General features: G+C 38.9%; 5 protein-coding genes across 6 annotated transcripts; 2 read left to right on the top strand and 3 right to left on the bottom strand.

Moving 5' to 3' along the window:
* Positions 1 to 16582: 16582 nt before the first annotated feature.
* On the top strand, positions 16583 to 18203 carry BDCG_04711 (nuclear serine protease HtrA2/Nma111; the record flags this gene model as incomplete). The annotated part of the gene is made up of 6 exons (XM_045420355.1): positions 16583 to 16719; positions 16742 to 16799; positions 16862 to 17074; positions 17120 to 17250; positions 17344 to 17648; positions 17893 to 18203. 6 exons carry the CDS (start codon positions 16583 to 16585, stop codon positions 18201 to 18203), a joined length of 1155 nt encoding a protein of 384 aa, XP_045276481.1.
* A 2029-nt stretch (positions 18204 to 20232) lies between these two features.
* On the bottom strand, positions 20233 to 21265 carry BDCG_04710 (uncharacterized protein; the record flags this gene model as incomplete). The annotated part of the gene is made up of 2 exons (XM_045420354.1): positions 20233 to 20931; positions 21245 to 21265. The coding sequence occupies 2 exons, from the start codon at positions 21263 to 21265 to the stop codon at positions 20233 to 20235; spliced, it is 720 nt and encodes a 239-aa protein (XP_045276480.1).
* A 360-nt stretch (positions 21266 to 21625) lies between these two features.
* BDCG_04709 lies at positions 21626 to 24342 on the bottom strand. 2 transcript variants are annotated; one of them, XM_045420353.1, is made up of 5 exons: positions 24013 to 24342; positions 23620 to 23960; positions 23118 to 23464; positions 22584 to 23036; positions 21626 to 22436 (listed from the first exon to the last, which is right to left on the bottom strand). In XM_045420353.1, exons 2-5 carry the CDS (start codon positions 23936 to 23938, stop codon positions 22176 to 22178), a joined length of 1380 nt encoding a protein of 459 aa, XP_045280983.1. In that variant the 5' UTR covers positions 23939 to 23960; positions 24013 to 24342; the 3' UTR covers positions 21626 to 22175. The 2 variants fall into 2 exon arrangements, with proteins under 2 accessions (XP_045280983.1, XP_045276479.1); XM_045420352.1 differs by having other exon boundaries at positions 23620 to 24342.
* On the top strand, positions 24303 to 27782 carry BDCG_04707 (signal recognition particle subunit SRP19). The gene is made up of 4 exons (XM_045420350.1): positions 24303 to 25628; positions 25710 to 25784; positions 25838 to 26685; positions 26764 to 27782. The coding sequence occupies exons 3-4, from the start codon at positions 26217 to 26219 to the stop codon at positions 27081 to 27083; spliced, it is 789 nt and encodes a 262-aa protein (XP_045276477.1). The 5' UTR covers positions 24303 to 25628; positions 25710 to 25784; positions 25838 to 26216; the 3' UTR covers positions 27084 to 27782.
* BDCG_04708 (acetyltransferase) lies at positions 24521 to 25847 on the bottom strand. Its single transcript, XM_045420351.1, has 2 exons — positions 25482 to 25847; positions 24521 to 25429 (listed from the first exon to the last, which is right to left on the bottom strand). The coding sequence occupies exons 1-2, from the start codon at positions 25511 to 25513 to the stop codon at positions 24790 to 24792; spliced, it is 672 nt and encodes a 223-aa protein (XP_045276478.1). The 5' UTR covers positions 25514 to 25847; the 3' UTR covers positions 24521 to 24789.
* Positions 27783 to 27877: the final 95 nt, after the last annotated feature.

Below are 27877 nucleotides of genomic sequence, written 5' to 3'. Positions count from 1 at the left end.
AAGATCTCAGTGTGAGATCATGAACATAGTTTTGAAATAATCACTCTGTTCAATCACTTATTGAAAGAAGCCTTGATGAATATTCATGAATGAGAATACTGTAGAACTGCTGAGTGATTGCAACATATCTTGTTATATTGATAGAAGATATGCATTGAGAAGTAAGTATGCATTTACTTTTCACAAATCAATCATCACTCTCAGCTTCTCTCTAAGCCAGATCACAAAGACAGGTGAAGCAATGAAGTTTCTGTCTTCAAGAGAAACATGTTCAATTCTTCTATCTTACAGAAGTGAGTTCAGAATCTGATCAGTGACTTCACAATCTCTTTAAGACAGAGAATAGAGTCTCTGTTTCAGGCTGGAAAAGTTGCTCTCATCAATGAACTGCAGTGACATCTTAACATCATTTGAAAATAAGCCTAGGCTGAAGCTAAATAGTTTGTGATGTCAGTCAATGATCACTTGAATGACTGCTTGATTTTCTACTACTCAGTGATCTGATATGTCTGCTTAAACCTGCTTAATAAGAGTGTCTGCTGTGAAAATTTGAAGTGAATTATTCTGGTCTTCTGCATCTGTCAAATGTAATTTAATGTATGAGGTAGGAAACAGAGAATCTTCTCAGTCAGAATGATGAATAACATCAGCATTGACAGCACAAATGACAATCTTCTTTCACTGCCAGAGCAGCTGTGAGTTTGACAGATATCTACCTGCATGAATAGTGTCTCTGATGATCTTGATGTTTATGAAATATCTTCTGTGAAATGTAATAAGCTTATCATGAACATTGATAGTTGCTTTCACTGATAATAATACATCATTAGCTATGATTATATTGCATCTGAGATATCACACTAAGTGAAATTTGTCTTCAACAATGAAAAGAGAATCATCATCTGTTCTCAAAATGAGATCTGTTATTATGAATAGGTTTGATTCATCAGCTTCTGAGTCAACTTCTCAAATGTTCATGCATTGATCATGTGGCATAGGAATTGATTGACAATGAGAGAAGAATAGGTTTGCTATTATTACATTGATAAGTGATATATCTGTGTCTGTATTCATGCAAACAGAGAGATTGTCTTGTGATGTAATGACAGAAATGATGAGAAAGATGTAAGACAAATACTGTAGTCTGCTAATGTATTCTCAATCACTTATAGAGATATCACACACTGTAACTGCATATATATCAGTATTAAAGATATTCTGATAATCATCTGAGAGAATGTCTGTAAATGAGATAAGTCTCTCAGTATCTGTCTCACTGATTATTTTTTCAACTCACTATCAGAATCTAGACTGAGATCTAGATTCAGCAGCTTATTATCATCTTTCTCAGTACTCTTCAGTTTAACTTGATTCACTGAATAATCACTGTTCTTCTCTTTTTTGAGGCAGTGATTGATGTAATGAGAGTCTTTGCAGATGTAGCACTCTGCTATGAGTGCTGATGATCTTTCTTCTTCTGTTGTACATCAAATCAGCAACTTACTCATTGTGAAGACACTTGTGAGAATTGCTGCTGTCTCTGTGATAGACACAGACAGCTTTGTAACTTCTGTCTGCTTAGACAGAGAGATGTGATACAGATGATGATCATTATTCTGTTCAAAATATCTGAAACTACATATATAGTCAGTGAATTGAGTCTTCTGATCAGTTCAGATGTATCAGACAGCTGACTCATTATCTCTAATTTGTTATTAAAAGTTATTCAATTGTTCAGCAGAAATGAGCAGTGTGATCAAGAAAAGATTGAACTCTAAATTCTCTCACAAGAGTCTCTTTATTATAACAGAGTCAGAGATTGCAGCAGCTCACAGTAAGTTAATCTTCTGTGAGATGTATAACATCAGAAGCAGTTCATCTGACTTCTCAAAGAAAAAACATAGAGTCTGAGCTTTCATTCAAGCTTCCTCTTCTGATAGCTGAAACTCGCATTTTAACTCATTGATAGTGATAGAAAGAGAGGCATTCATATTCTTTCTCATTTCAATAGACAGATCATTATGTCATTTCAACACCTGACTCTTCAGACACAGAGAGAATATGCAGAGAACTGTGTTATCTCTCTTCTACATAGCAATGAATTTCAAGTGACTGATAAACACTATTATATTCATTTTCACTGAGTTGAATAGTATGATATCACTAGTCTGTAATCTCACTGGTCTATCATCACTTCATGCAGATGAATAAGATTCACTATTAAGTGAAAGATCAAGATTGTTATGAGTGAGTATCTGATCTCTGCACATTCAGTTTCTCTCTGAGTCATAAGTAAAATGTGCAGTGTCAGCTTCTCTGAGGAAATTAATTCTGTCTCTTATTAGGTTATAACAGCATATTCTGCCTCCAGCACCGCGCAGTTCCTGTGGAATTGCCAGCATTTGTCAGGTTCTAGAAGATGGTTTGAAGCCTTTCTTGAAGAAGGCATCTAATTATCATGCAGACTTGTTAAGAGAATTGTCAGCTCTGACATCTGTTCTGTTAATCTGAGCTGAACAGTTTATCTGCTGACAACAGTTCAGCTTCTGTCTTTGAGTGATGAGTGTGACTTTCTCAGTGTAGAAGCTATTTCACACTTTCATCAATCTGCTTCTTTCATCTGTCAATCATTTGAGATTCTCTTGAAGTTTGCTGACATGTTCATTAACAAGAGTGATATACTCATTTAACTACTTCTTTCACTGATCAAGCTGATGTTCATGATCATTGAGCTCACTCTCTTGTCAGGCTAGTCAGGCTTCTAGCTGTTCTAACTTCTCAATCATATCTAGTATTACTGCTTCATCAGAAGAAGTGTGATTCTGACAGTCAAATTCACAGAAGCTTGAGACTATCAAATCTCTCTTCTTAGTATTCTTTATAATGTCTGTGCAGAAGGCCTGTAATCAGAGATCAATGACATTCTTTCATTCTGCTACTGAAGTGAAGTTAAGAGCTGTTTTTATATCATTATAATGTCTGGCTAATACACTCATAAGAATGCCTTCTGCTTTGATATAATTGTATGATATCACTTAGCTTTTGACACTCTCATACTGTCTATCTGTGTTCTGTCAGACTTCTGCAATCATAATAGCATGCTTTTCAGTCATTGCTTATAAGTAAGTTTGTCCTGAGTTGAGTTCATTGATGAATTCTCAGATGAGTTGTTTAATTTCACTGACAGACTTATTCAGTTCAGTGAAAGAGAGTGACTGACAGAAGTCACTCTAAGTAATTCATCTGTTCTGCTTCATTATCATGACAGAGCTGATGAAGTTGTATAAGAGTGTGAAGATGAGTTTATCATGACTGTGATCATGTTCTAGACTGATCACTAGTGCTATGATGTTCTGAAGTGAAAGATACTTAAATGATTATTAGCCAGACCTATCACCAGCTGTAGTATTGAATGAGATAGATTTAAATAACTGCAGATCAGATCAATCACTAGCTGTGATGCTGAAGAAGGTAGAACAGCTGAATAATTACAAGCTAGATCAATCACTAGCTGCAGCATCAAAAGAAGGTAGAGTAACTAATTAGACTGATTATCAGCTAGTTAATCCTCAGCATTCACAGCCTGGTTCAATTATCAGTGCTACATATATTAAGAGCAGAGCAGAAGTTAAAGAGACTAGAAGAACTTGATTCTTAACAAGACATACTATCAAATTGTAGCATACACTGCTATGTAGAGTCAGATATAAGAGTAAAAACTTGTCTTATTCTCTAAAAGATGAGAGATGGGCGTACGCCCTTATATATACAGTGATTGTTTTATAGAGATTAACTCTCATAGAAGAAGTAATCACATATGAAGAGAAGAACAGAGAAAGAAGATAGAAGTGAAAGCTTCAGAAAACAGCAAGAGATGAAGCAGAAGCTAGAGCTGAATAGAGAATTGACTTGAATAGAGAGTAATCATCTATGAAGAGAAGAACAGAGGCTCTGTAGAGAAGAAGCAGACACTCTCATAGAAGAAGCAATTACATATGAAGAAAAGAATGAAGAGAGAAGATAGAAGTGAAAGCTTCAGAAAACAGCAAGAAATGAAGTGAAAGTTAGAGCTGAATAGAGAATTGACTTGAATAGAAGGCGGAAGCACATCACACTCACTCTTTATTAGAGATATTTCATTTTCTCTGAATCTGTCAGTCAGCAGATTCATATACTTTATTTTTTTTGAGAAAGTGTGTTCTTCATTGTGAAGAATATCACTTTTTACCTTTTTTTTTTTACATATCTAGAAGAAGCAGAGCTATCTTGATATGAGTGATATGTCTGTTACTTCAGAGTTCAGCTCAAGACTCAGAATCACACACTTCACTAGACAACTTATTGATAGAATGATCACTCATTATGAGAAAGCTTCTGACTTGCAAGATGAGACTGAGGTCAGTTTTCACCAGAGTATGAAATTTGATGATGATGAGACAATGAAGAAACTTCAGAACAAAGAAAAGCAGAGTCAATATTAATATTCATCTGCAGAATCTGTTCATTTCAACTCATCAAATTCTTCACTGTCTCTCATCTCTGAAATACTGACTTTTAACAGTGATCTGAATCAATCTATCTATTGCACTGCAGGCAATCTTATGAATCTTATATAGATGATGCTACAGAATCAAATGACTGCAGCTGAAATTACTTAACATCTCACTACATCTGTTTCTGTATAAAGAGACACTATGAGAGATGAGTTACAGAAATACCAGAAGAAAGTCAAATATGCACTAGACATTAAATCAGTGATCACATTTAATAACTCTAATTATGAAGTCTGATGTGTTAATATGTTGACTGATGTGAAAGTTATTGATGAAACTGACATTCTATTGAGAACTTAATGAGAATTCTCTTTTACATGTCATATTGACTCTGAGAAGTGAAGAATTCATTTCAAGTCTCTATATAGATGTATGCTATCAAGTCTTGTTGAAATCATTTGAATCACTATTGAAATCTTGAAAGCTGACAATACTGCAGCTCTGTGAGACAAGATTAACATTGAATATACAATATCACTGACAGAAGAATGAGTTAATATCTTCAAGAAATTGACAAAATTACAAGTCAAGAAGAATAATTATCTTACTTTTCAGAGATATTTCTGCTATCTTATTACTCATTATAAAAAGCTCTGTCAGAGTACTGAGAATGTATATCATAATCTTTTTCTCAACAATCTACAAGATTATCAAAGACTGTTTATTAAGATACATTTGAATGAGTTTTTCTTCACTGATCAGAAACTCATTGTTAATATTGATATTAATGATTTGATGAAGCAACTGATTAATTATACATTCAAGAAGATCATCACTGAGTGAAAAAAGTAGTTTCAGATCAATTCTGTGACTGTGAAGAAGAACAAGAACAAAGATAAGAACAAAGATAAGAATAAAAGCACATCTGTAATGTGCGGAACTGAAGCGGTGACTAGTCAGCAGCATCATGTAGAGATAGTTGTTTAAAAAGCTGTATAAGTGAGCTTGACTATCTTGCTTAAATAGCAAGCTCATAGGCTACAAGGTTATTGTGAGAATATCACAGATATGATACTTAGTACACTAAGAAGATTGTATAAGACATGCAGTAACTCTTGTATATATTTCAGTAGAAGTAAAACAAATCACTGACTTCTTTGATAAGAAGTCAGCATCTAGCTATTCTATATAGATAATAGATGAATACTCTTCTCTCATTTCATAAGTGAGAATAGCTGAAGTGATACCTCAGCAGTGTCTTATTATCAAGAAAGAGTAATCTGCTGATCTTGTATAAAAGTGAGGTTTTCATATTCATCAATCAGATCTTTCTATGATACATCTGAATGATGTTATAGAGTGATTGAAAACCAGTTCAGACAGAATGAAATCATTCACATGAAAGTGATAAGCTGTGTGAAATCACAACAGAGTCTTGATACAGCTGAGAGTATGATAATGCTCTTCTCTTTAAGAGTATAGTCTCTATACTCTCAAGATTACTGAATTAGAAATTATCTTTGTTGTATAGCAACAGTTATCAACTGATTGACAGTGTATATGTTGTATGTGATATAAAGAAATAGATGAGTTTTTCTGCTGACTGTATAAATCTTTCTTTTTTCATCATCATTCAAATCAAACATGTGATAAGTGAGTTTCTTATATATTAATTTGAAATGTGAAAAACATAGTTAATAAGTGACTTACAGATCTCTCAACATATTTCATTCTATATATGAAATTCTCTGTAAAAGTAATGTATTTTAGAGACAAAGCTAACAGTAGTGACAGGATTTTTCAAAAAGATTTCTCTCTCTGTGAAATATTTTTCTTCTCTCTTCTCTCAATTACAACAGTGAGTGCATGAGAGTATTGTTCTTGAAGAATAATCAAGAACTTATTCTGACATTTTCTAGTGAATAACAAATGTCTTCATGATGCAGCAGCAGCCTTCATGACTGTCAAGAAAGTCAGGTTGAAGACAGAGACAGCAGTATCAATGAGCCGCGAGAGCACTGCTTTCATTATCATATCTTCTTCTTCTCCTGCTTCTTTTACAGTCACAGTGATAGTCACTGTGTCTTGCAGTGAAGTATTATCTCTTCTGCTAGTCAGTTCATTCATGTTCAGTCTGTCTCTCACTCTCTCTGTCACTGTTGTGACACCACTCTTCTCCTCAGTCAATACAGTGATATATGACCCTGTGTGATCATTCAGAGAGAAACCTGGGAAGAGCTTGATTTCAGAAACAGTGACTTTAAGAAGCTTAATCTGTAGTTTCTCTTCTGTGGCATATCTGAGCTCTGCTTGAGATGCTACTGAGTTGAGTCTGCAGAATTCTGTGATTTCTTTATCTTCTCTCTGTGAGAAGGCTCTGATGTAATCTCTGATCAGCACTGCTACTTGTCTGTACTGTGCTAAGCAGCTGAAGAAGAAGAGGATTTTATATATCTGCTTCTTCTCTCACTTCTGTTATTTCTGTTATATCTGTAATAATGACTTCTGTCTTTCTGTAAGTATCATCTCACAGAAAGACATTGTGTCAGTTCTGATAAGAAGTCTAGATGCTCAAGCAGTACAGAGTGAGAGTCTTGAAACTTCAAGTATTAATGAATTTCATCAAGGCTGAGAAGGTCTCTCTTACTTATCTGTAAAAGAAGATGAAAGTGTGAATCTCTGAGATGAAAAAACATCTCAGAATGACTGATCTTAAGAAGAAGTCAGCTGACACTGCTGTTAAAAGTGTCATGAAGATCAATTGCTGATTGAAGAGAATCTTACTTCAGTTGAAGCAGATGACTGAGATGTTTTATAAGTTAATAAGTTAATACTTTCAGTATCTCTTATACTCTTCTGCAGCATACTTCTCTGCAGTACTGCAGTACTAACTTCTCAGTAGACAAAGATATCAGTGCTGAAGACTTCAATAATAAAGAATGAGTTTGATAAGAGTGTGATTGTTGATGAGTAGACTCTGATTCTTCTTTTTACTTTTTTGATGAGCTGTGACTCTATTAGAATAGCAGTGACTTACAGATTAATAATATTAATCTTTTTATTGATTTTCAATATCTCTTTTCTCTAATCACTTCAGGAATTTTACACTTGTGTAGTCTTATTAAACTTCTAAAAACTCTTTAAGAGAAAATAGAAGAAGAGTGCTACAGAGTCTACAAGACACTGACTCATCACTGTGAGATTATCTCTAAAAAAACTCTTTGAGAAAAATGAGAAGTCTTAAGCAGTATTTCTTACTCAATGTCTCTGATGTGTAACAGAGCAGTCTCTACTAGCTGTCTCATAGATTATAATCTCTTTCTCAGTATTTTTCAAATACTTAAGTGATTTTCATGAATTCTCTGATGATGAATAATCTTCTTATTTAACAAGATATTGAAGCTTGCTGTAATGTGTTCACTTGTTTAATATTTTCTTCACAAGATATTCAGTATCACTCTTAATCTTGATGCTATTTGACTGAGATGACTTCATCTCAGAGTATTACTTATAGAGCTTTAAATAGAAAATGTGAAAAACAGAATGAATTGATTTTAATTCTGTGAGTAATTTCAACTCATATGTCTGCTTATTTATCACTCTTATTACTGAGAAAGGTTCTAGTCATCACTCACTGAGCTTCTTATATAATCTTGTTATCTTGATATTCTTTGCTGAAAGTAGCACTTGATTCTCTATTAAGAACTTCATTGAAAGATGTTTTCAATTGTAGTATTTCATCTGCTACTTCTGAGTGTGATGAATACTTTTCACTGCCTTCTCATAAATTTTATTTAAAAGTTTCAATCTCACTTTTACTTCTAGTACTGAGAGATACTTCATTCTCTGTATCTGTCTGATATTCTGACTGTCTATCTCTCTCTTTGAAATGTTGTCTGTGATGTCACTGAGTAATGAAGAATTATATTCATAATAAGCATAGAAAGAAGATATCTTTAAGATTGCATTCTTTGCATTATTATATATAAATTCAGTGATTAGAAGATATTTGAGTCAATCATTCTAATAATATAAATAGAATACTTGAAGATACTGTTCTAGTGTCTGATTCTGATGTTTAGTCTGATCATCAGTCTGTGAATAAAAAGTGATACTGAGAAGACATCTTATTATAAGATAATAGTAAAAAGCTGATCAGTACTTGCTGATGAAGAGAGATTCTTGATCTGTTATCAATGATTTTGAAGCACTGTGATCATAAATGATGATATCTAAAAACAGGTCAGTTAATTCAGAGGCTTTAACCTTTTTATAAGTAGAGATATATCTGATCATCTTTGTGAAGTGATCAACAATGATCAAAATTGAGTCATATTCTTTGACTCTTGTTGACTTCAGCAGGTCAACTATGAAGTCCATTAATAGGTTCTGTCATGAGCTCTTTGAAACAGGCAGTGATGCCAACTCACTGTATTGCTTATACTGTGAGATCTTTATTCTTTGACAGACATTGCAAGTCTCAACATACTCTTTGACATCTGCCCAGAGCTTGTCTCAAGTGTATTTATGTTTTAGAAGCTTCTCAGTCTTCTCTAACTCAAAGTGCCCTGCATGGAGATTATCATGATGAATTCTCAATAACTCCTGACGCACCGCTCTACTACAAGGGACGAAGACTGAATCATTCAGCATCGTGGCATCTGCGAAAGCTTGTTTCAATTCTGCAAACACCTGCGCGGCGCCTTGGGTGAGGGTAAACAGTCCTGTTTTCCTGCCTTTCACACTTCCCTTCAACAGATCTGTAAGGGGGGCAGTAATCTGTGAATATGTATAGATGAATTATCTGTAGAAATTCACAAATTCTAGAAACACCTGCACCTTGTGATATGTCCGCGGTGCTGGCCAGTTCTCAATGATGAAGACTCAGCTCCTGTTCATTGAAATGCCATTCATCTCAATAATATAATCTAAGAAATCAATCTTCTGCATGTAGAACAAGCATTTTTCAGTGTTTGTATAGAGTTGATACTGTCTCAAGTGACTCAACACTTCTTGAACATGAGTATCATGTTCTTTCTCTGTTTTTGAGAAGATTAGAATGTTGTCCAAGTATACTATGCAGGAGATGTTGACAAGGCCTCACAGCATCTCATTTATATAGGCCTGGAAGATGACTGAAGTGTTACAAAGATCAAAAGATAAAACAAGATATTTAAAATTACTGTACTTAGTACAAAAAGCTGTTTTTCAAACATTGTCTTCATTAACTCTGATTCTATGATAGACATTCTGTATATCAATCTTTGAGAATATCTTTGCTTCAGATAATCAATTGATCATCTTGTTAATTAATAGTAATAAATAGTGATTCTTAACTGTCATCTTATTGAGGCCTCTGTAGTCTATACATAGACATAGTCTATCATTCTTCTTAGACACAAAGAGTATAGATGTCTCTGCTGAACTCTTTGATGAATATATTCAGTTCTTTGATTACACTTCTTCAAGATATTTGTGCAGAACATTCAACTTCTTTACAGACAAGTTGTAAAAAGATCTGTATGATATCATTACACTGTCTTCAAGATAAATCTTATATCACATCTTGATATCAGAAAACTTCACTGCTTCTCTTTCTGAAAAGACATTCTTAAAATCTGTAAAGAGATATTGTGTACATTCATCTTCAATAATGAATACTGCTGCTAATCTTACAGTGAGAGTGATGACTTCTTCATCTGTTCTCAAGTCTTAATCACCTGCTATACAGTATATTAACTTAATTCTTTTCTCAAGATTCTTTCAATGAAACTCTTCAGATTTCTCTATCACTGTCTCTTTATCAGTGAGGTGATACTGTCACATCTGAGTGACTCAGTCAATGAGAGAATTGTTTTCTCTCAACTACAGAAGATCTAGAATAACATTCTCATTTATAATATTAACTGTATGAAGAAGCAGACTGCTCTTCTTAAAGATTTCTTCTGAGTCTGTGATCACACACTTTGTCTGAATTATGTCAAAATAATGGCATTTCATTTCATCAGTAAATTTCATATGATCTGACAGATCTATCTTCTTTCAACTCTTCATCAAAGAAAAGAAATAGAATATGAAGTTGATATCTGTCTCAGAGTTGAGTAAACATCTCACTGATACCTTCTCATTCAGAGTATGCATTGTGATTATAATATGAACTTGAAAATGTGAGAATTGTCAATTCTTTTCTTTCTCTTCTTTATCTTTCACAGATATATTTGTTAGAAGAGAAGTTAACTTTGAGAAGATATCTTCTCAGTTTCTTCTCTTCTTCAGCTTCTTACAATCACTGATATAGTGATCATCAGCTCTGCAGTTGAAACAGAGATCTTTGTCAAATCTTTTTTAATATTTCTTCACAGTGAGTGAAGAATTAGAACACTTGAAATTCTTCTTTACTTTCTTCACACTGAAGCTGTTATAATGCTGTTTAGATTCTGTTATTGATTGCTTAGAAGAGGTCTTATTAATCTTTTTCTCAGAGAATTAATTATTCAAATAGATCTGAGAAGTCAGATTGACAAGCTCAGTGCAATTAATTGATAAACTCTGATATTGTGATATCATTGTTTACATCTTATAAGTCAGCTTTGTAAGATAAAGCTGTGTTTTTAATTAGTTCAAATCATCAGTCAATTTCTTTCAATATTCTTCAAATCTTGTATTGAAATTAAAAGAATTCTTATTATCTCATTGATATAATGAGTTGAACTGCTGTGCTGCTATAAAGCTGTGATTACAGTGATCTTTGATTTGATTCAGTAGAAAGTTCTTGAATTCTTTCTAAGTTATAACAGTATTAATACACTCAAGCTCTCTCTTCTTGATGACTCAAGTAGTTGCAGAGATGCCTTCAAGAAGGTTGATGATGTATATTACTTATATCTTATGAGTATTATACTGGCTTGAGTTAAGGTGGAATTTTCATTCAAGAGTATGAGTAAAGCTGTGAAATTCAGATAAGATGTTTCTCTTGTATCTCAGAGAATCTCTGATCTTAATCTCTCTATCTCTATGATAGATGTAGATGTGTAGAGACTGCAGCAGTGACAGAGCAGTTGAAGAGCTTATATTAAAATATACAGCAAGTTCAGAAATCTCAGATTTCTGCTGAGATAGAGATGTATACACTCTAGAAGATGATGTAGTGTTTCTCTCAGAGAATGAGGTCAGATCAGTCTCAGTGTAAGTGTATAAAGTTATATCAGTCTGTTAAAGCTCAACTGATTCAAATGTGTAATCAGATTGAGTGATTTGAATTGTAATATATAGAACTGAAGCAGTGACTAGTCAGTGATATCATGTAGAGATAGTTGTTTAAGAAGCTGTATAAATGAGCTTGACTATCTTGCTTGAATAGCAAGCTTGTAGACTACAAGGTTATTATGAGAATATCACAGATATGATACTTAGTACACTAAGAAGATTGTATAAGATACACAGTAACTCTCATATATATTTCAGTAGAAGTAAAACAAATCACTGACTTCTTTGATGAGAAGTCAGTATCTAGCTATTCTATATAGATAATGAGTGAATACTCTTCTCTCATTTCACAAGTGAGAATAGCTGAAGTGATACCTCAGCAGTGTCTCATTATCAAGGAAGAGTAATCTGCTGATCTCATATAAAAGCGAGGTTCTTATATTCATCAATCGGATCTTTCTATGATACATCTGAATGATGTTATAGAGTGATTGGAAACCGGTTCGAACAGGATGAAATCATCCGCATGGAAGCGATGGGCCGTGTGGAACCGCAACGGGGCCTTGGCGCGGCCGGGAGCGTGACAACATCTGTATGAAAGTGCACTCACTGTAGAAGATATGAATATACTGTTAATAGATGTTTCATCTTACACTCTGATAAAAAGAAAAAGAAGAATGACAAGAAGAATGACAAGAAGAAAGAGAAGAAGAATGACTTGATAAGTTCTTAATCAGTAGCAAATGCAGTAATTACAAAGATTGAGTTCTATTTCTCTTTCACAGTCACTGAAAAATCATTCTTCAGATCTTGATATTTGAATACATGTGTAAGTCTGAATATGACAGATGAGCTTCATTCTTTTTCAAATATCAAATCTTTTAATAATAATATCTCTGTTGATTCAGTGACTGAGAGAACTGAGTTTATCAAGAAAATTGAGACTGTCATCTTGAAGATTGAGAGTGATGATATTAACTTGCAGAATGTTCACTATATTTCTAATATTACAGTTAACCTGCTCTTATTTATAAAGCTTGAAGATCAGAGATTCTGATTTACATTGTCTTTCACTATTCTCTCATTTTTCATTTGCAGAGCTCTGAATAATGTTATTTTTCATACAGTTCAGACTACTCAGAATAATATATATAAGATCAATAAGTGAGAGTTTAATGAGAATCTCAATCATCTGAACAGAGCAGTTAAGTATATTGCAATGATGTCTTATAAGTATAATTTTGATTGAAAAGTTGATCTTTCTGTGACTGCTGTTACTACTGTTAATAATGTCAATTCTGCAGACACGAATACAGGTCTCAAGAATACAAGAATATCAAAGACTCTTTTGAACTGGCACTGTGATCTCAGTCATATTCACACTGATGCTATAATTGCTATAGTCAAGAATTTTCATACTGAAGTTATAATTAAAGATTCTAAGACTAAGTTCTTTTGCAAGAAATGTGTCAAGACAGGTATGATATGAGATTATTCAAAAACACTGATACCTAGATCTATCTGACTCATTGAGAAGATTCATATTAATCTTATAGATAATAGATATACATTGAAAAATCTCTCTGATCATCTCTTAGAGTCTCATTAGAGAACTAAATACTGAATGCTTATTATCTGTGATGTGATCTGCTACTGTTGAGTATATTTTTTAAAGTTCAAGAATAAGACTATTCAATACTTTGAGTTGTGACTCAGATTCATGAATAATCTCAGATATACAGTCTCTGCTTTTCTACAGACTGATATTAATAATGTTTTCTGATTCACATGTATACACACAGTTATGAATTCATATAGTATCAAATGAGAATCAACAGCATCACATTCACTACACTAGAATGATGTTTCTGAACATGAGATCTACACTATCATAGAATAAGTTAGAGCTGCTCTTTTGAAGAATAATCTCTCTAAGAAGTTCTGAACAGATGTTCTAGAGATAGTGATTACAATAATCAATAATACTCTCACATCTACAGTTCTTTATAACTCAAAATTTTAGCCTTCTACTGCAGAGATCTCTGTGATTTCAAGTTCACATAAGATTTCTTAATGTGCATTTATAAATATCTTACTGAATGTAAGACATTTTCACTGATTGAGTACAGAGGTTTTTATTCACTTGCATGAATCTCAGTGATCTGTGAATAAGCTCTCTTCACATGCTGATTTCTATCATATCATTGAATTCAGTAGCATATCAATATATCATCTATAGTATTTCAAATCTGACAAGATTATTATCAGTAGTGATGTGAGATTCTCAATCACTGAAAAACCAGTTATTACATCTGTGAAACTCATTAATTATGTTATTGAACTGATTGTCACATCTGTAACACTCACTAATAATATCAGTGTACTGAAACCTGATATTCATCTGATTGATGATGAAGATATCTCTGACATTGATAATTCAAATTCTACATGATTGCAGCCCGCGAAATCACTGACTACTTATACTTTAAATCTTATTACAGATAATCTTCTGAAGTTCTACAAGAATGCTACATCTTAGTCAGAGAGAGTAGAAGATTATTGAAAGAAGTTCATGCAACATAAGATTACTGATCTGAAGAGACATAATATATAAAGTTTAATCTCTAGATCTGATATTCTGAGAGATGAACTGATTGCTTCAGACTATTAAGTGTTTCTTGAGAAAGATAGATCTGTGAACCTGAATACTAATTCTAATGATATTCTTAGAAAATCATGTTAAATAATTTATAATAACTGACTTAAGAAGAGTTCTAGAGAAGAGATCTACACTTCTGTTATCACTGATACTGTTAATTGTATTCTTTTTACAATAGCAGCACTATACAGTTGAACACTCTGTTAAGTGAATATAGTGATAATATATCTTTATAAGTGTCTTACTAAGAAGATCTATATGAGACAACTTATCAGATTTGAGACAGATTCACTGAAAACACTTATTTATATGATTGAGAGTAGTCTATACAGTCTGAACTCTGCAGTGAAGATCTGATATAATTACTTAATAGCTCTGTTAAGCAATCTTGAATTTACAGTTAGTACTTATAATTCAGTACTCTGATATTATACATTCAGACATTATCTTTATATAATAATCTATATTGATAATCTTAACATTATATCTGAAGCTTCTGAGAATGTTAATTGACTAGTGAGTATACTCAGTGAGAAATTGAAAGTCAAGAATCTACATCAGTTAATCAAGTATTTGAGTATGAAGATCAATTGTTCAGATAAGAGAATTGATTTAATATATTATTAATATATTAAATATCTTATTAAAGATTTCTATCTTGATAATACAGCTATTATCAGAATATCAATGAAGAATGAATTCTGTATTAATAATTTCTCTATATCTGAGAAAGAGGCTGATTTCATAATTCAGTGATATTAACATAATATGAGTTACTTGCAATATCTTGCAGTTAAAACATGTTCTGATATCACTTATACTGTCTTACTACTCACTTAACAGAATATTGATTTAACATCTTAATATTGAAAAGCTCTATTACACATTATACATTATTTAAAAGAGATTATAAATCTGAGTATTTTCTACAGACACAGTCTGTATAAGAGGTCTGTTTCTACTGTTTCTTTCATTTCTATCATTTCTTCTGTTTTTTTCATTTCTATTAATTCTTTCATTATCTCTGATTTCTCTGATAATTTCTACTTACTCTTCAGCTACTCAAATTCTGATTGAGCTGATCTCTTGAATGATGATAGAAAATTAACATTCAGCTATATTTTTAAGCTCATAGATGATCTGATTTTATGATATTCAGTAAAGTAATTTTATATATCTTTAAGTTTTAATAAGACTGAATATATAACTCTTAGTAAGACAGTCTGTGAGGTAACATGAATCTGAAATCTCATGATTAAGCTTGACTTTATTACTATATCTCTGATACAGATTCTCATCAATAATAAGAGTGCTATAGATCTCACAAAGATGACAGTCATTACAGCTTAAAACAAGCATATTGACATATGTTTTCATTTTTCATGTTGACAGTTGAATCAGAGAGTCATTGATTTAGAATACATTCTTATCACTTAGATAATAATGAATGAACTTACTAAATCTCTAGATAATATAACATTTGTGTAATTCATGGTTTTACTAGGTCTTACAGGTGTAAAAGTTGGGAATGTTTAATTTTACATTTGTATTTGGTTTTGACAGACTATCTTGGTGGTTTGGGTGTTTTTGTATGTGATTCTTGTTATCTCAAGGGGGGGTGTTGGCCCTTACGGCCGTTGCGGTTAGCGATCCCACTAGATCACGTGATCCACCACTATATTATTGTTCCTGTAGATAGATCTATCAATACAAACCTTCAACTATCCTACAGTTTGATGCTGACACTTGTGAAATTGTTATCAACATTCCACGGCTCCTGATGGCAATATTCTTTGGCGCTATAAAAGAGATGTCCTCAGGTTATCTTATAGGATAAGCAGCGTTAATATCACCAGAAATTATTCTTCAGGGAACGAAGAACCGGGCCGTGCATGTCAAGGGAACAGGAGTGAAAAAATGAGACTCATGAAAAGAAACTTCTTACTATAGTACAATTCATGGAAAAGTACTCTTATTACTGTCAGAACTCACAGTTACTCACCATCATTTATACTGATCATAAGCCTCTTCAGTTCTTCTTGAAGAGAGATGCTCATGAAGGAATTTACGCCTGGTGGGCAGAAAACAGTTTCTCTGACTTCAACTGACCTCGCCCTCTCTTTGTCTAAAGACATTCGATTTCTGCCCTGAAATTTGTCCTTCTGACCGCTAGCCAGCTGCTCCTTCAGTGATAAAAGGCTCAATTACGGAAATTGACGGAGACATGCCAGACTGGCAGGCGACTATTGAGGATGTGGCCAGGAGTGTAGTGTCTGTATATTTTCGCCGGCCCAAATCATTCGATACAGATGCAGCCGCGTCCTCACAGGCTACTGGGGTCCTTGTCGACGCCACGAATGGGTATATATATCTTAACAAATAGACATGTGGTTGGTGTTGGTCCGTTCCGAGGCTATTGTGTCTTCAGCAATTTTGAAAGGGTATGTGCCTTTTTCCTTATGCACATTGACTATTTCATCTGCTCATGCCTTATTTTGTGTAGTGCGATGCTACAGCTGTATACCGGGATCCTGTTCACGACTTTGGTTTCCTCAAGATCGATCCTACAGCCATCAAACACATGTCCCTCGAGCAGCTGAAACTCCGACCAGAATCTGCGAAACCTGGAGTTGAAATTAGGGTGGTGGGCAATGATGCTGGCGAGAAGTTGACTATTCTCCAAGGAACCATCAGTCGTGTCGATCGGAACGCACCAGTTTATGGAACGGGCTATAATGATTTCAACACGCACTATATTTAGGCAGCGACTGGCGCGACTGGTGGAAGTTCCGGGAGCCCTGTAGTTAACTTAACGGCCATGTGGTTGCTCTACAAGCAGGGGGCCGCGTTGATAAGGCGACTACATCTTATTTTTTGCCCCTTGAGCGGACAGTGCGTGCCTTGGAAAGTATTCAGAGGGGCGAACCCATCACACGTGGCACGATACAGACGCAATGGCTGATTAAACCCTTTAATGACTGTCAGGAGCTTGGCCTCTCAAAGTTGGGAAGCTGTTGTTCGAAAAGCAGCCCCAGAGAACACTGGAATGCTCGTGGCAAATATTGTGCTACCAGAAGGCCCTGGTGATGGAATGCTTCAGGAGGGTGATGTTCTTGCCCAGGTCAACAACGAAATGCTCACTGGATTTGTACGACTTGATGAAATTCTGGATTCAAATGTGGGGAACGATATCCGGCTTCTTGTTCAACAAGGAGGCAAAGATTTGGTGGTCTCATGCACCGTGCATGATCTACACAAGATCACCCCGTCTCGTTATGTTTCTATCGCCGGTACTATATTTCATGATCTATCATATCAGAAAGCAAGATCATATGCTGTAGCGTGTCGAGGAGTTTATATCTGCCAAGCTGTGGGATCAATTTGTGTTTTACCGTTGGGTTCGATTTATTCGCACATTACACAATAAATGTGTTGAAAGTCTGGATGAGTTTATCTACGTGATAAAAGCTATTCCAGGTAGGGCAATCTCACTCTGAAAATCCTAACCTACTAACCTCTGCCAAATCTCTTTAGATGGTGCCAGTGTCGTTATTTCTTATCAACAGTTAAATAACCCTCATGACATACTCACTGACTATATTTTCCTGGACCGCCACTGGCATCCTCACCTGATGCATGCAGCAAGAAATGATGAGTCAGGACTGTGGGAATTCACCAACATCGCAGAGCCTATTCCTGCGAGAGACCCTGTTCCCCAGAGCGCTGGTTTTGTTCGACCCGATGGCACTATGCTAGGGGCCACAACTCATGGCCCGCCCCCGCATAAACTTGTACATGAGCCACGCACCGTGGTCGGCCATGATACCCCCGATGTCCATGGCTGAATCATGTAAATTTGTGGCCATCCCTGATCCTACTAGCATCCACCTTTGGACCATATACTTGTGGTCAGCCCTAGCCAGCAGCTCCCAGGATAGTCCATGATAGTCCACGTTTCTTTGATTAGTGCCCTGGTCTGGTTACTTCCCTACTCCATTCCACGAATTTTACAGCTTAGCAGCCATCCCTGGTCTGCTTTTGTCCCTAATCATGAATATTGTGGCTGGCCCTGATGCTCCCAGCATTCCATTAATATGGGTCATGAACTATGCAGGCTCATGGCTGCCCCTAGTCTTCTCCACTTATGCTCTACAATTGTGGCTATCTCCAATTTAGCCTGTGTTTCTCAGGTGATGTGGTTGCCCCTAGTCCACCTCTGTGTCCCTACTCCTTTCTACCCTATTCCTCTCCATGATTCCCGCCATTTCATGACCATCCCTGGTCCATCTATATCCCTATTCCTCTCCATTAGATTTCCACCATTCATGGCCATCATGGCCATCCCCCTCTGTCCCTATTCCTCTCCATGATTCCCACCCATGGCCACCCATGGCCGTCCCCGGTCCCTCTGTATCCCTATTCCTCTCCATAGATTCCCGCCATTTCATGGCCATCCTTGGTCCCTCTGTATCCCTCCTCTCCATAGATTCATGGCCATCACGGCCATCTCTGGTCTCTCTGTTCCCATGGATGTCTCTGGTCCAATATGTCTCAAGGCTTTCAAGACCATCTACATTAAACAGCAAAATTAAACAGATTTAGATTGTGTAGCTACAATTATTAGTTGATAGAACTCTAAAATCAACATCTAGCTACATGTAGAAAGAAAGAATCATTCACCCTGACCTAAGTAAAGAAATACATAGGAAACATGAGATGAAGAGGATGATAGCCTGCTCATGAAATGCTGTCATGATATTGAGTTCATGCTGTGACTGCTCTGCTCTCTGTCAGCAGGCTCTGTTATCAATCACCCCTATAATATCCCACAGTCCATCTCATCGATGGGACCCATTACTCAATTTATCCTGGAGTGCAAGCCCATGGTTGGGCAAAGTAGCTTTAAGACAGTTGCAGTGCAGTATCCCGGGTAAATAGTGTTGTTATCCTCACATACACCTGGGCATGCTTCACATCCAGCAAATTCCAGCATTCCTCCTCTTCTTTGTGCCAAAGAGGGTGTAATACAACTGACAACATCCTCGAGTTCTGTGATGCGCTTGTCTTTTGCCCCGAGGCGATCTTTATACTCCGCGTCTATCTTGCTCTGAATGCCCAGGAGGAGATCGCCAAACTGGCGTGATTTATCACACTCAACCAGGAGGGCACACAAGGGAAGTGCGAGGGAGGGATCTTGGCCGTCTCAACTAGAAGTTCCATCCAGAAAGGCAGAGCAAGGCCGGGCGGCTGCTGATGATATGACTACCATTACCTTCTACGTCTACGAATGGAATGAGTGGAAAGTGGATAGGGTAATAGCTGTTGATCCCTCTGACTGTTCCTTGGTTGAGATGGCGGTATGGAAGTACAAACGGCGGGATATGTTTGTGTACAACATGAAGATGAAAACAGTCGATGTGGCATCCAGCTTCCGAGAGGCGACAGCTGGTGGGAACAATGTGTTGCTGCTAGTTCAGTTCCCCGACAGACCAGAGAGAATATTGACTTAGTTAGGATGGATGATGAGGCCACCTGAGCCATCTAAATGAAGGAAGAGATGACTGAACAGTCTCATTATTGCAATGGGCTTGGGAAAATATTCATGGCAGCCCTATAGGCTTATATTTCTCGAAGAGCTGTGAGTGTAGATTCATTAGATATTTCCCCATAGCACTTTCACCAAGATCTTTCTATGATAGAAATCCCGCCAATTGGAAGGCGCCAATCCAACCCATTCCCTTTTCAGCCTAGTGGCTGCGCAAGGGCTCAATTATTCAACTCCTGAAAACCCGAAATCATTAACATTTCTACCTCTTCTTTTCACCTTTCCATTTTGCTACTTTTCCACTTTGCTGGTTCTTGGGGAAGTGTTTCCTAGCGCAAATACGTTGTATTGAATAACCGGTTGCCCGTGTCGGTCGTGCCTTTTCCAGTATATTTATTAGTAGATAGCCGAATCGCAACGAAGTCGAGGTGCTCATAAGGCACGAGGACCCCCGTGAAATCCAAGTTCAAGAATTGAGCCTGGATCACTCCGGCGATGATGACAATGCGGATGCTGCCATGCAGCTTGCGGATATGTTGCACGAATTGAAGAATTGTCTTCCCGCTATTCACAACCGAATCGACTAGTATTATCGTGAGCCGACTCTCCAGATAAGAGCCGTCGATGTCCGTGGGGGCATGAGCGTGCACCAAAGCGGCGAGGGGGAAGGCTTTGCTGACTCCTTGAGCCATAGGCTCACCACCGCGCATGAGAGGCACGATCAACGTCTGCTCCTCATGCAAGAGTCGAAAACGTTTCGCTGTCTGACCCTGGACGTGCCGCGTAGAGAATTCCTCAGAGCCGATTGTGTCAATCAGGTACTTGATGGCCAGATAGTTCCCAGTACGACGATGCGCTGCTCTTAGGGCTGGGCCGGCGACCGTAGCATCTCGCATTGGTGTCATGAGGAGCTTGGATGCTCCTGTATCTGTTTCATGCTGAAATCGATGTTGTGGTTGTTGTACATTGTCGCGGTGGAGAATGGCGCAGATGAAATCTTGCTCGGTCACCCGAACCGATGGGAGTAGCTATATACAACCTTGGTGAGGATAACTATGACAAGGAGGTGGCCTTTGACGTTCTGAAATGGATGCTCAGTCCTCCTGAGCTAGCCGAGGAGCTCGCCATGAGAGAAGAGAAGTAGCCAATTTTGTTACAAGCAGGCATGAAAATGAAATGTGGCGAGGTGATTTGCTAATTTTTTTCCCTGGAGTTTGCTGGTACAAGGCTGTGTCTACTCAGAGATGGTTCAAATATTTGGCGATTTGTTTATTTTCTCTTTGTCATCCAGGCTATTCTCACGAGCATTACTATAATGAGCTTGTATTCCGCTTCACAGACCGTATTAAGCATGTTATTCATGGTTTATTTGAGACATTCTCCACACGCAAGCTTGAGTTTTGAAAACCTGTCAACCCGAGTGAGCTCTCTACTGTGATTGATAGGTTGCAAAAGCTAGAGCAGTGGTTATATGATGGCGGGGAAGCTTACAAGGTAGAACTCCAGAAACATATACGGCAAAACAATGAAAATTTTACTAAGGACGGCAATACAGATAATGGCATCAGAGTGGTGACCTTGTATTGCTTCATTACTAGCAAGAACATACGCAGTAAACACGCTCCTTACCCTCGAGATCAGAGAAGCTTATCTTCTTGATCACGATCAATTTCAGTTTAGTTATATATCCTATACTCAGTTTACTATTTCACTGTCATGCAGCGCACCTCTAAACCTGCTTTGCTTATTCTCCCTAGCTGTATCACATGGGATATAACTGAGTTGGAAGTGTGCGCTCACTCGAGCTAACTAGAGGTTATCCACGGCTTCAATTCTGATATTCTGTCAATGGGCGGCGGGTAGGACTAAGAATGAGCCCTTCTTCTGATTTCCCAAGCCGTCAGCATCCTTCGTCCGCTCGACGAAATCCGTGCGGAACCAAGTTGGCTTCCTAGCCGCCCGTGGAATTACTATGAATGTATGTATGTACGTTTGATCTAACCAATTACAGGATGATGTATATCCTTCTTTTCAAATGCCCAGCGGGGTGACCTGATATTTCATCCATTCGGGCTTTCTGAAATATTTTGTCAGCTCTAGCAAAGGTTTTAAGAGTAACTAGTCAGTCAAAAAACAATAAATATATGCTTAGCAAACCCCCAACCATGGTATATATCATGGTGATTTCATTACTAGAATAGATATTGCCAAAGTCCCGACGTCGAATAGATACATCGCAACACTTCCCCGGGTACTGAACAGGAACATGTTATCAACCACCGCCATTCACAGCAGCAAAAACATCCTCAATGACCCTGATAGTTAGTCCCGCAATAGTCCTGATGTCCTGCTCCGTTGAATTATATGCAGGCGCTAACAGCACATGGTCCCCGCGAACTCCATCCGCCGTTCCGTTTCCTCCATACAGCGAGAAGCTATATTTGGGCGTCATGGATGTCTGTTGGATTTTGGTGGCGATCCCAAGGCTTAAGTCAAAGGGTTCCTTTGTGGCTTTATCCTTGACGAATTCGATCTGAAATCGGGGGTAGTTTTGTTAGTTGGGTGAGAGGGGGACATATTTAATATTTCAAGGGGCGGGGAAAAAAAAGGGAGATTGTAGGAGAGGTTTTCGGATTCTGTGAATAGAGAGTGAACATAATAGTTTTGGCAACAAACTTACACCCCAGAACAGACCCTTTCCCCGAATATCGCCAACATTGGGATGGTTACCAAGGCCCTCTTTCAGCAGTGATTCCAGTAGCGAACCCATATTCTTGATGTTCTCTAGCAAGTTCTGCTCCTTGATTATTTTCTGCACAGCCAATGCCGCGGCGCAGCTGATGGGATGCCCCTGATACGTCTGCCCGTGTCGGAAGGCACCAGTTCCCTTATCCATTACATCCACCACTCGCTCGTTGATAAGCAGGCCAGATACGGCGGCATATCCGCCGCCCAACCCCTTGCCTATTGTCTGGATATCGGGAACCACATCTTCCTGCTCCCAGGCGTGCAGTGTCCCCACACGCCCCATGCCAGACATCACCTCGTCGAGAATGAGCAGTGCGCCATACTTATCACATACTGCTCGCATTGCCTTGAAATACCCGGGAACTGCGGGAACGCAGCCCAGAGCCTGGTGGTGTAAAAGGCGGATGAGAATTTCGTTCTGCTTTTGAGTAATTTATTGTTGAACGCAGTGGGACGGTCAACTTACTGCACCAACAACTGGTTCAGCAACGAACGCACACACGCTCTCCGGTCCAACCCTTTGGAACTCGTTATCCAACTCCTCCGCCAGCCGAGCGACGTACTCTGCATCAGATTCACCGCTCCGTTTCCCGCGGTACGCATAGCAGGGTGAAACATGGCTGATGTTCTGGAGTAATAATGGCTCGAACAACTCTCGTCGAGTAAGATGGCCGCCCATCGATAGAGAACCAAGCGTAGTACCGTGGTACGACTGCTTGCGAGCAATGAACCTGGTACGTTGCGGCTGCGGTGTCTGGAGCTCTAGATAATACTGCCTGGCCAACTTCATGGCGACTTCCATTGCCTCAGAACCTGCAGCGTTTGTTTAGCCATGTACTATAAAATATCCCATGCTTTCTACATTTCCTCTTCCTCTTCGCATTGAGATATTTCCAACATTAGTAGCAAAGATAAAAGAAAGAAGTGGAAGTTCAAGATATGATAAATGTTAAAAAGGTAAATGATACCGGAGTTAATAATAAACAGCTTCGACAGCTTTCCTCCCGTTGAATCTGCCAGGAAGTGTGCCAACTCCTCAAAGACATCTGTCGCAAAGAAGAACGTGTGGCAGTATGCGATCTGGTCCAACTGGGCGGTTATAGCGGCCTTGACCTGTTCATTCCCGTGCCCGAGACATGAGACTGCAGCGCCGCCAGTGGAGTCGAGGACTCTCTGTCCATCATTAAGAATGATGTAATTCCCTTCTCCGCCCACGGCAGTCTTGGGGATATCATGTATGTTGCGGTGGAACACGGCGGTTTGGCTTTCGCGCCGTTCTTGGGACATTGTGGCCGTTTCTCTGATATTTCTTAAAATTAATTGGCGGTTATCAGATTGATATGTTAGATAGAAGCCTTTACTTTCCCACTCAGAAGAGAGACGCTGCGGTGAGATAATTCGTGAACAATGAAGGTTTGGGGTTGACGGTTGATGTTATAAAACGGACCCGCAATTGGATTATTTAAATATATATTTACCCCATCATGATGATGGCGTTCCGGCCACTTGGGTCCTCCCCTCCCTAAAATAGCGATTGGGGAACGCTTCCACATGCAAGATCGGTTCCGAGGTCTATATGCGCCAGCAAGCCGACTAAAGCTACTAGGCGGCGGGGTTATTGGCCAGTTAATCATGATAGGCCAACATCGCCGTCGGAACAAGGTGAAATCATGGAGGATGTAGAGGGCGAGTAGTCGGTATCCCGATATATACGGTGCATTATTGCTGCGAGAGATATGACCCCCCCGCAACTGCGCACAGTCGTATATAGGCGGGAGCCCCACCGAGAGTCCCTTATGCTGCAGATTCGTCCAGTGGGTTGAATCAATGGGTGTTTTACCAAGGTGCTAACAAGGGCTACTCTGTAGGCTCGACGGGAAATTGTGCATATACGTGTAGATGCCGGGTTTTCGTCATGTTTCGTGCTTTGGAGAGCAGCCAAACCCCTAGTTAGTTATACAAATAATTTGCTCCATTGGCGCATGGCATGAGATGTCAACACACTGAACTCGCTTGAAATTGAACTCAAGACACAGCTGACATCCTATTCCATAGCATTGTAGAACAGTGAGAGAACACGTCGATGATGTCCATAGCAACCAACCGGAAGCTAAAAATGTGATCCCTGTCTTCACGTTTCAGCACTTAAGTTTACAATATATCAGCAAATCTAACACGACCCCACGCTTTTCAATCGCCTTGCGCCTCCGTCCTTCTAGAACGAAACCCGCCTTTTCCAGCACGCGACCGCTCGCTTCATTCCCTTCAAAGACATGCGCTTCAAGCCTCAGGATATGCTCAAACTTCTCAAAAAGCCAGTCAGAAAAGATTGAAACAGCCTCTGTGCCGATCCCCTGATTCCAATGGTCCTCACCAATCCAATAACCTATCTCCATCGTTCGATAGTAGATATCTTCTTTAAATGTTAGTCCGATGCAACCGATCAGCCGGTCATCAGTTGGCCGGCAAATACCAAAAACGGAGAGCGGCGACTCGGCTGCCGATGGAGATGTAATGAATGCCCTGGCGCTCTCTAATGTGTACGGAAAAGGAAATACGTTTCTCATGCATCGGGCGATTTTGGAATTGTTTGCTTCCATAACAAGGGCTTCAGCATCAGTCTCGCGACAGGGTCGGATGCGGCATTTCTGCAAATTCCAGACCGGATTCGCATCCTTGATGAGCGCAGAAAAATCCGGAGCCATAAGCTGCTGAGAACTCATGGTGCGGGTTGGATTTCCTCGCTTTAGTTCGGATTCTTGTTTTGACTCTTGCCTGCTGATGGGATGTTAGCAAGCATAACACCATGATCCTTTTTGAAGAGACTAACCTCTGTGTCGTTTTATCTGACCTCTTGTCCATCTAAATTTATACCTCTAGTGCTACTGCATAGGATACAGTTCTTTTCGAGACGGGGCATACCGAACCTTTTTTATCACCAAAGGGAGCTGTGTTCTTGGCCGCTGTGACTCACCTTGTAAGAAAGAGCACATAGATAACTACAGCGCGAAACCCCTGGCATGGGCCTGGCAGAGTATGTCATTAACATGATGCTTAGGCTCCTTTTGCTGATCTACGAGTAGTTATGGGGGTGCTGGCATTTGTTTCAATCACGGCCGCTGGGTCCATATTCGTAAATATCCCAAACTACCATCATACTTTAAACCATAGTTCTGATTATTGAAGGAAGTTTAAAGGAATCCTGGTGTCCCGATCCGCCCTTCTACTTAAATAGGACTGTTAAGGTGAAAACGCATGCAAACCACACAAACATGTCCCGACTCGTCCATTCCTCCTCCCCACACAACTTCTATGCCACGTCCAACTCACATCGACATCTGAATCGACATCTAAATCGACACTACATCTACGTACATCTACCTTGACGGATTATACCTGGTTAGCATTCCCGGTCTATTTTCTAACGAAATACCTCACGACGCTACATTCCGTCCCAAGTAACACTCCGTGAGCGAAAGAATAACAACCCTGGGTCCCGCAGCCATTGCGGAGACAGATATTTTATTTTAGCCAAGCTCCACGAACACACCTCCGACTGCCAGTCATGTCCCGCCATGCCCGAGTGGAAGAGGTCTCGGATTCCGATCCAGATGACATGGATCCCGCCGACTTCGATCCTAACAACTTTCCTGCGAATTCCATTATATCCCCTGTCAATATTCCCTCAGTAGCAACATCAAGGCCGTCCTCGCGGCCCCAAGCGCAACCCCCTACACAACAATCTCACCCTCCCCAAATCGACAATAGAGATATCCCCCGTTACTATCAATGTCTGTATCCCGTATATTTTGACAAAACTCGCTCCCGCGCCGAGGGCAGGAAGGTCAGTAAGAAACTCGCCGTGGAGAATCCACTAGCAAGAGATATCTTGGATGCGGTACAGGTGCTGGGACTGCGTGTCGGGATTCTGGAGCCGGAGAAATTGCACCCGAAAGATTGGGCAAATCCTGGCCGAGTTAGAGTGCAGTTAAAGACTGAGGATGGCACCCCAGTAACCAATGTTGTAAAGAATAGTATGTTGTGTGCATGACCCCATCCCGAAGCTCTCTTCTTAGCGCATTCAATGAATCTAACCTTTAAATTTCCCACAGAACATCACCTTTATATCAAAGTTGCACAATATCTCCGCGAACATCCAACCACTGAAGAATCTCCATTTCGTCTCCGTATCCGCGGGCTGCCGGTACCAGAAAAACCCATGCCACCCCCAGCAGCCCCCCGGGGCTGGAAGATCGGAACTATTTTACCGTTCCATTCGCCAGCACTCACTGGTGGAGGCGTGAGTGATAATCCCTTTAAAGAAGCGATGTTGGAAATGCAACAGCAAGGACTAGGGGCAGATATGCCGATGATGCCTGGTGGCGCTCCAGAACCGAAAAAGAAGAAGGAGAAAAAGAAGGCCAAGGCTTGATTTACTGAATTTATTGGAACATCATACATTTTTCTCTAGATGAGCACGACGCAAAAATTGTAGAGCAAGAGCGCTATGGGGTTTCCATGCGAAAATGGACAGAGTTTTGGAACACCTTATCTTATGTGAGGATTGCAGAGTGGAAGACGGCCGATTCAAGATTTTTCACTCCAAATCATTCGCCTACCGCCACTTCGTTGTTTTCGAATGAAGTGCGAGACATATATAAGAGAAGCTTGTCACGGGCTCTCTGGATGATTCTGGATTTTCTTCTTGCTCTGGCCCAACTACCTACGCAGCATCCCAGGCTCATGAAGCAAAATGCGCCCTAGAACGGTCGCCAATATCTAACAACTACGAATCCTAAGACGCCAAAGGGCGAACAAATCGCCCATATTTACTGGGTTACGTTACTACATTACCACATCTTTATTGGACATTTTTGACTTGGGCGCAAATATAAAATATATGTCATACAATAAGTAGATGGGACTATTACAACGAGTTAAAAATAAATATCAGGAGTATTTATAGATAGTCTCTAAAATATAGCTCTGGGAATTTTTCCTTCAATAATCATAGCTTTATTGTTAATTCCTGTATCTCCCCTAGTTCCGTCGATGGCGTAGGTGCTAGGTAGCAGCAGCTAAATACTGTGCGGAGTTTCTGAGTCAATAAGAATAGGGATGCAAAACGCAGCTCTATGAATCTAGTTCCCGCAACCCAGCAACCCCACTCACTCCGCAGCTCTGGGCTTCTAGTTTCAGTCGCAGCCACTCGACGCATCAGTAGAT

This window comes from Blastomyces dermatitidis (assembly GCF_000003525.1).
Source record: "Blastomyces dermatitidis ER-3 genomic scaffold supercont1.5, whole genome shotgun sequence".
Classification (NCBI taxonomy): domain Eukaryota; kingdom Fungi; phylum Ascomycota; class Eurotiomycetes; order Onygenales; family Ajellomycetaceae; genus Blastomyces; species Blastomyces dermatitidis.
Note: the sequence above shows the minus strand (reverse complement) of the source record. Positions and strands in the feature narration are given on the sequence as shown.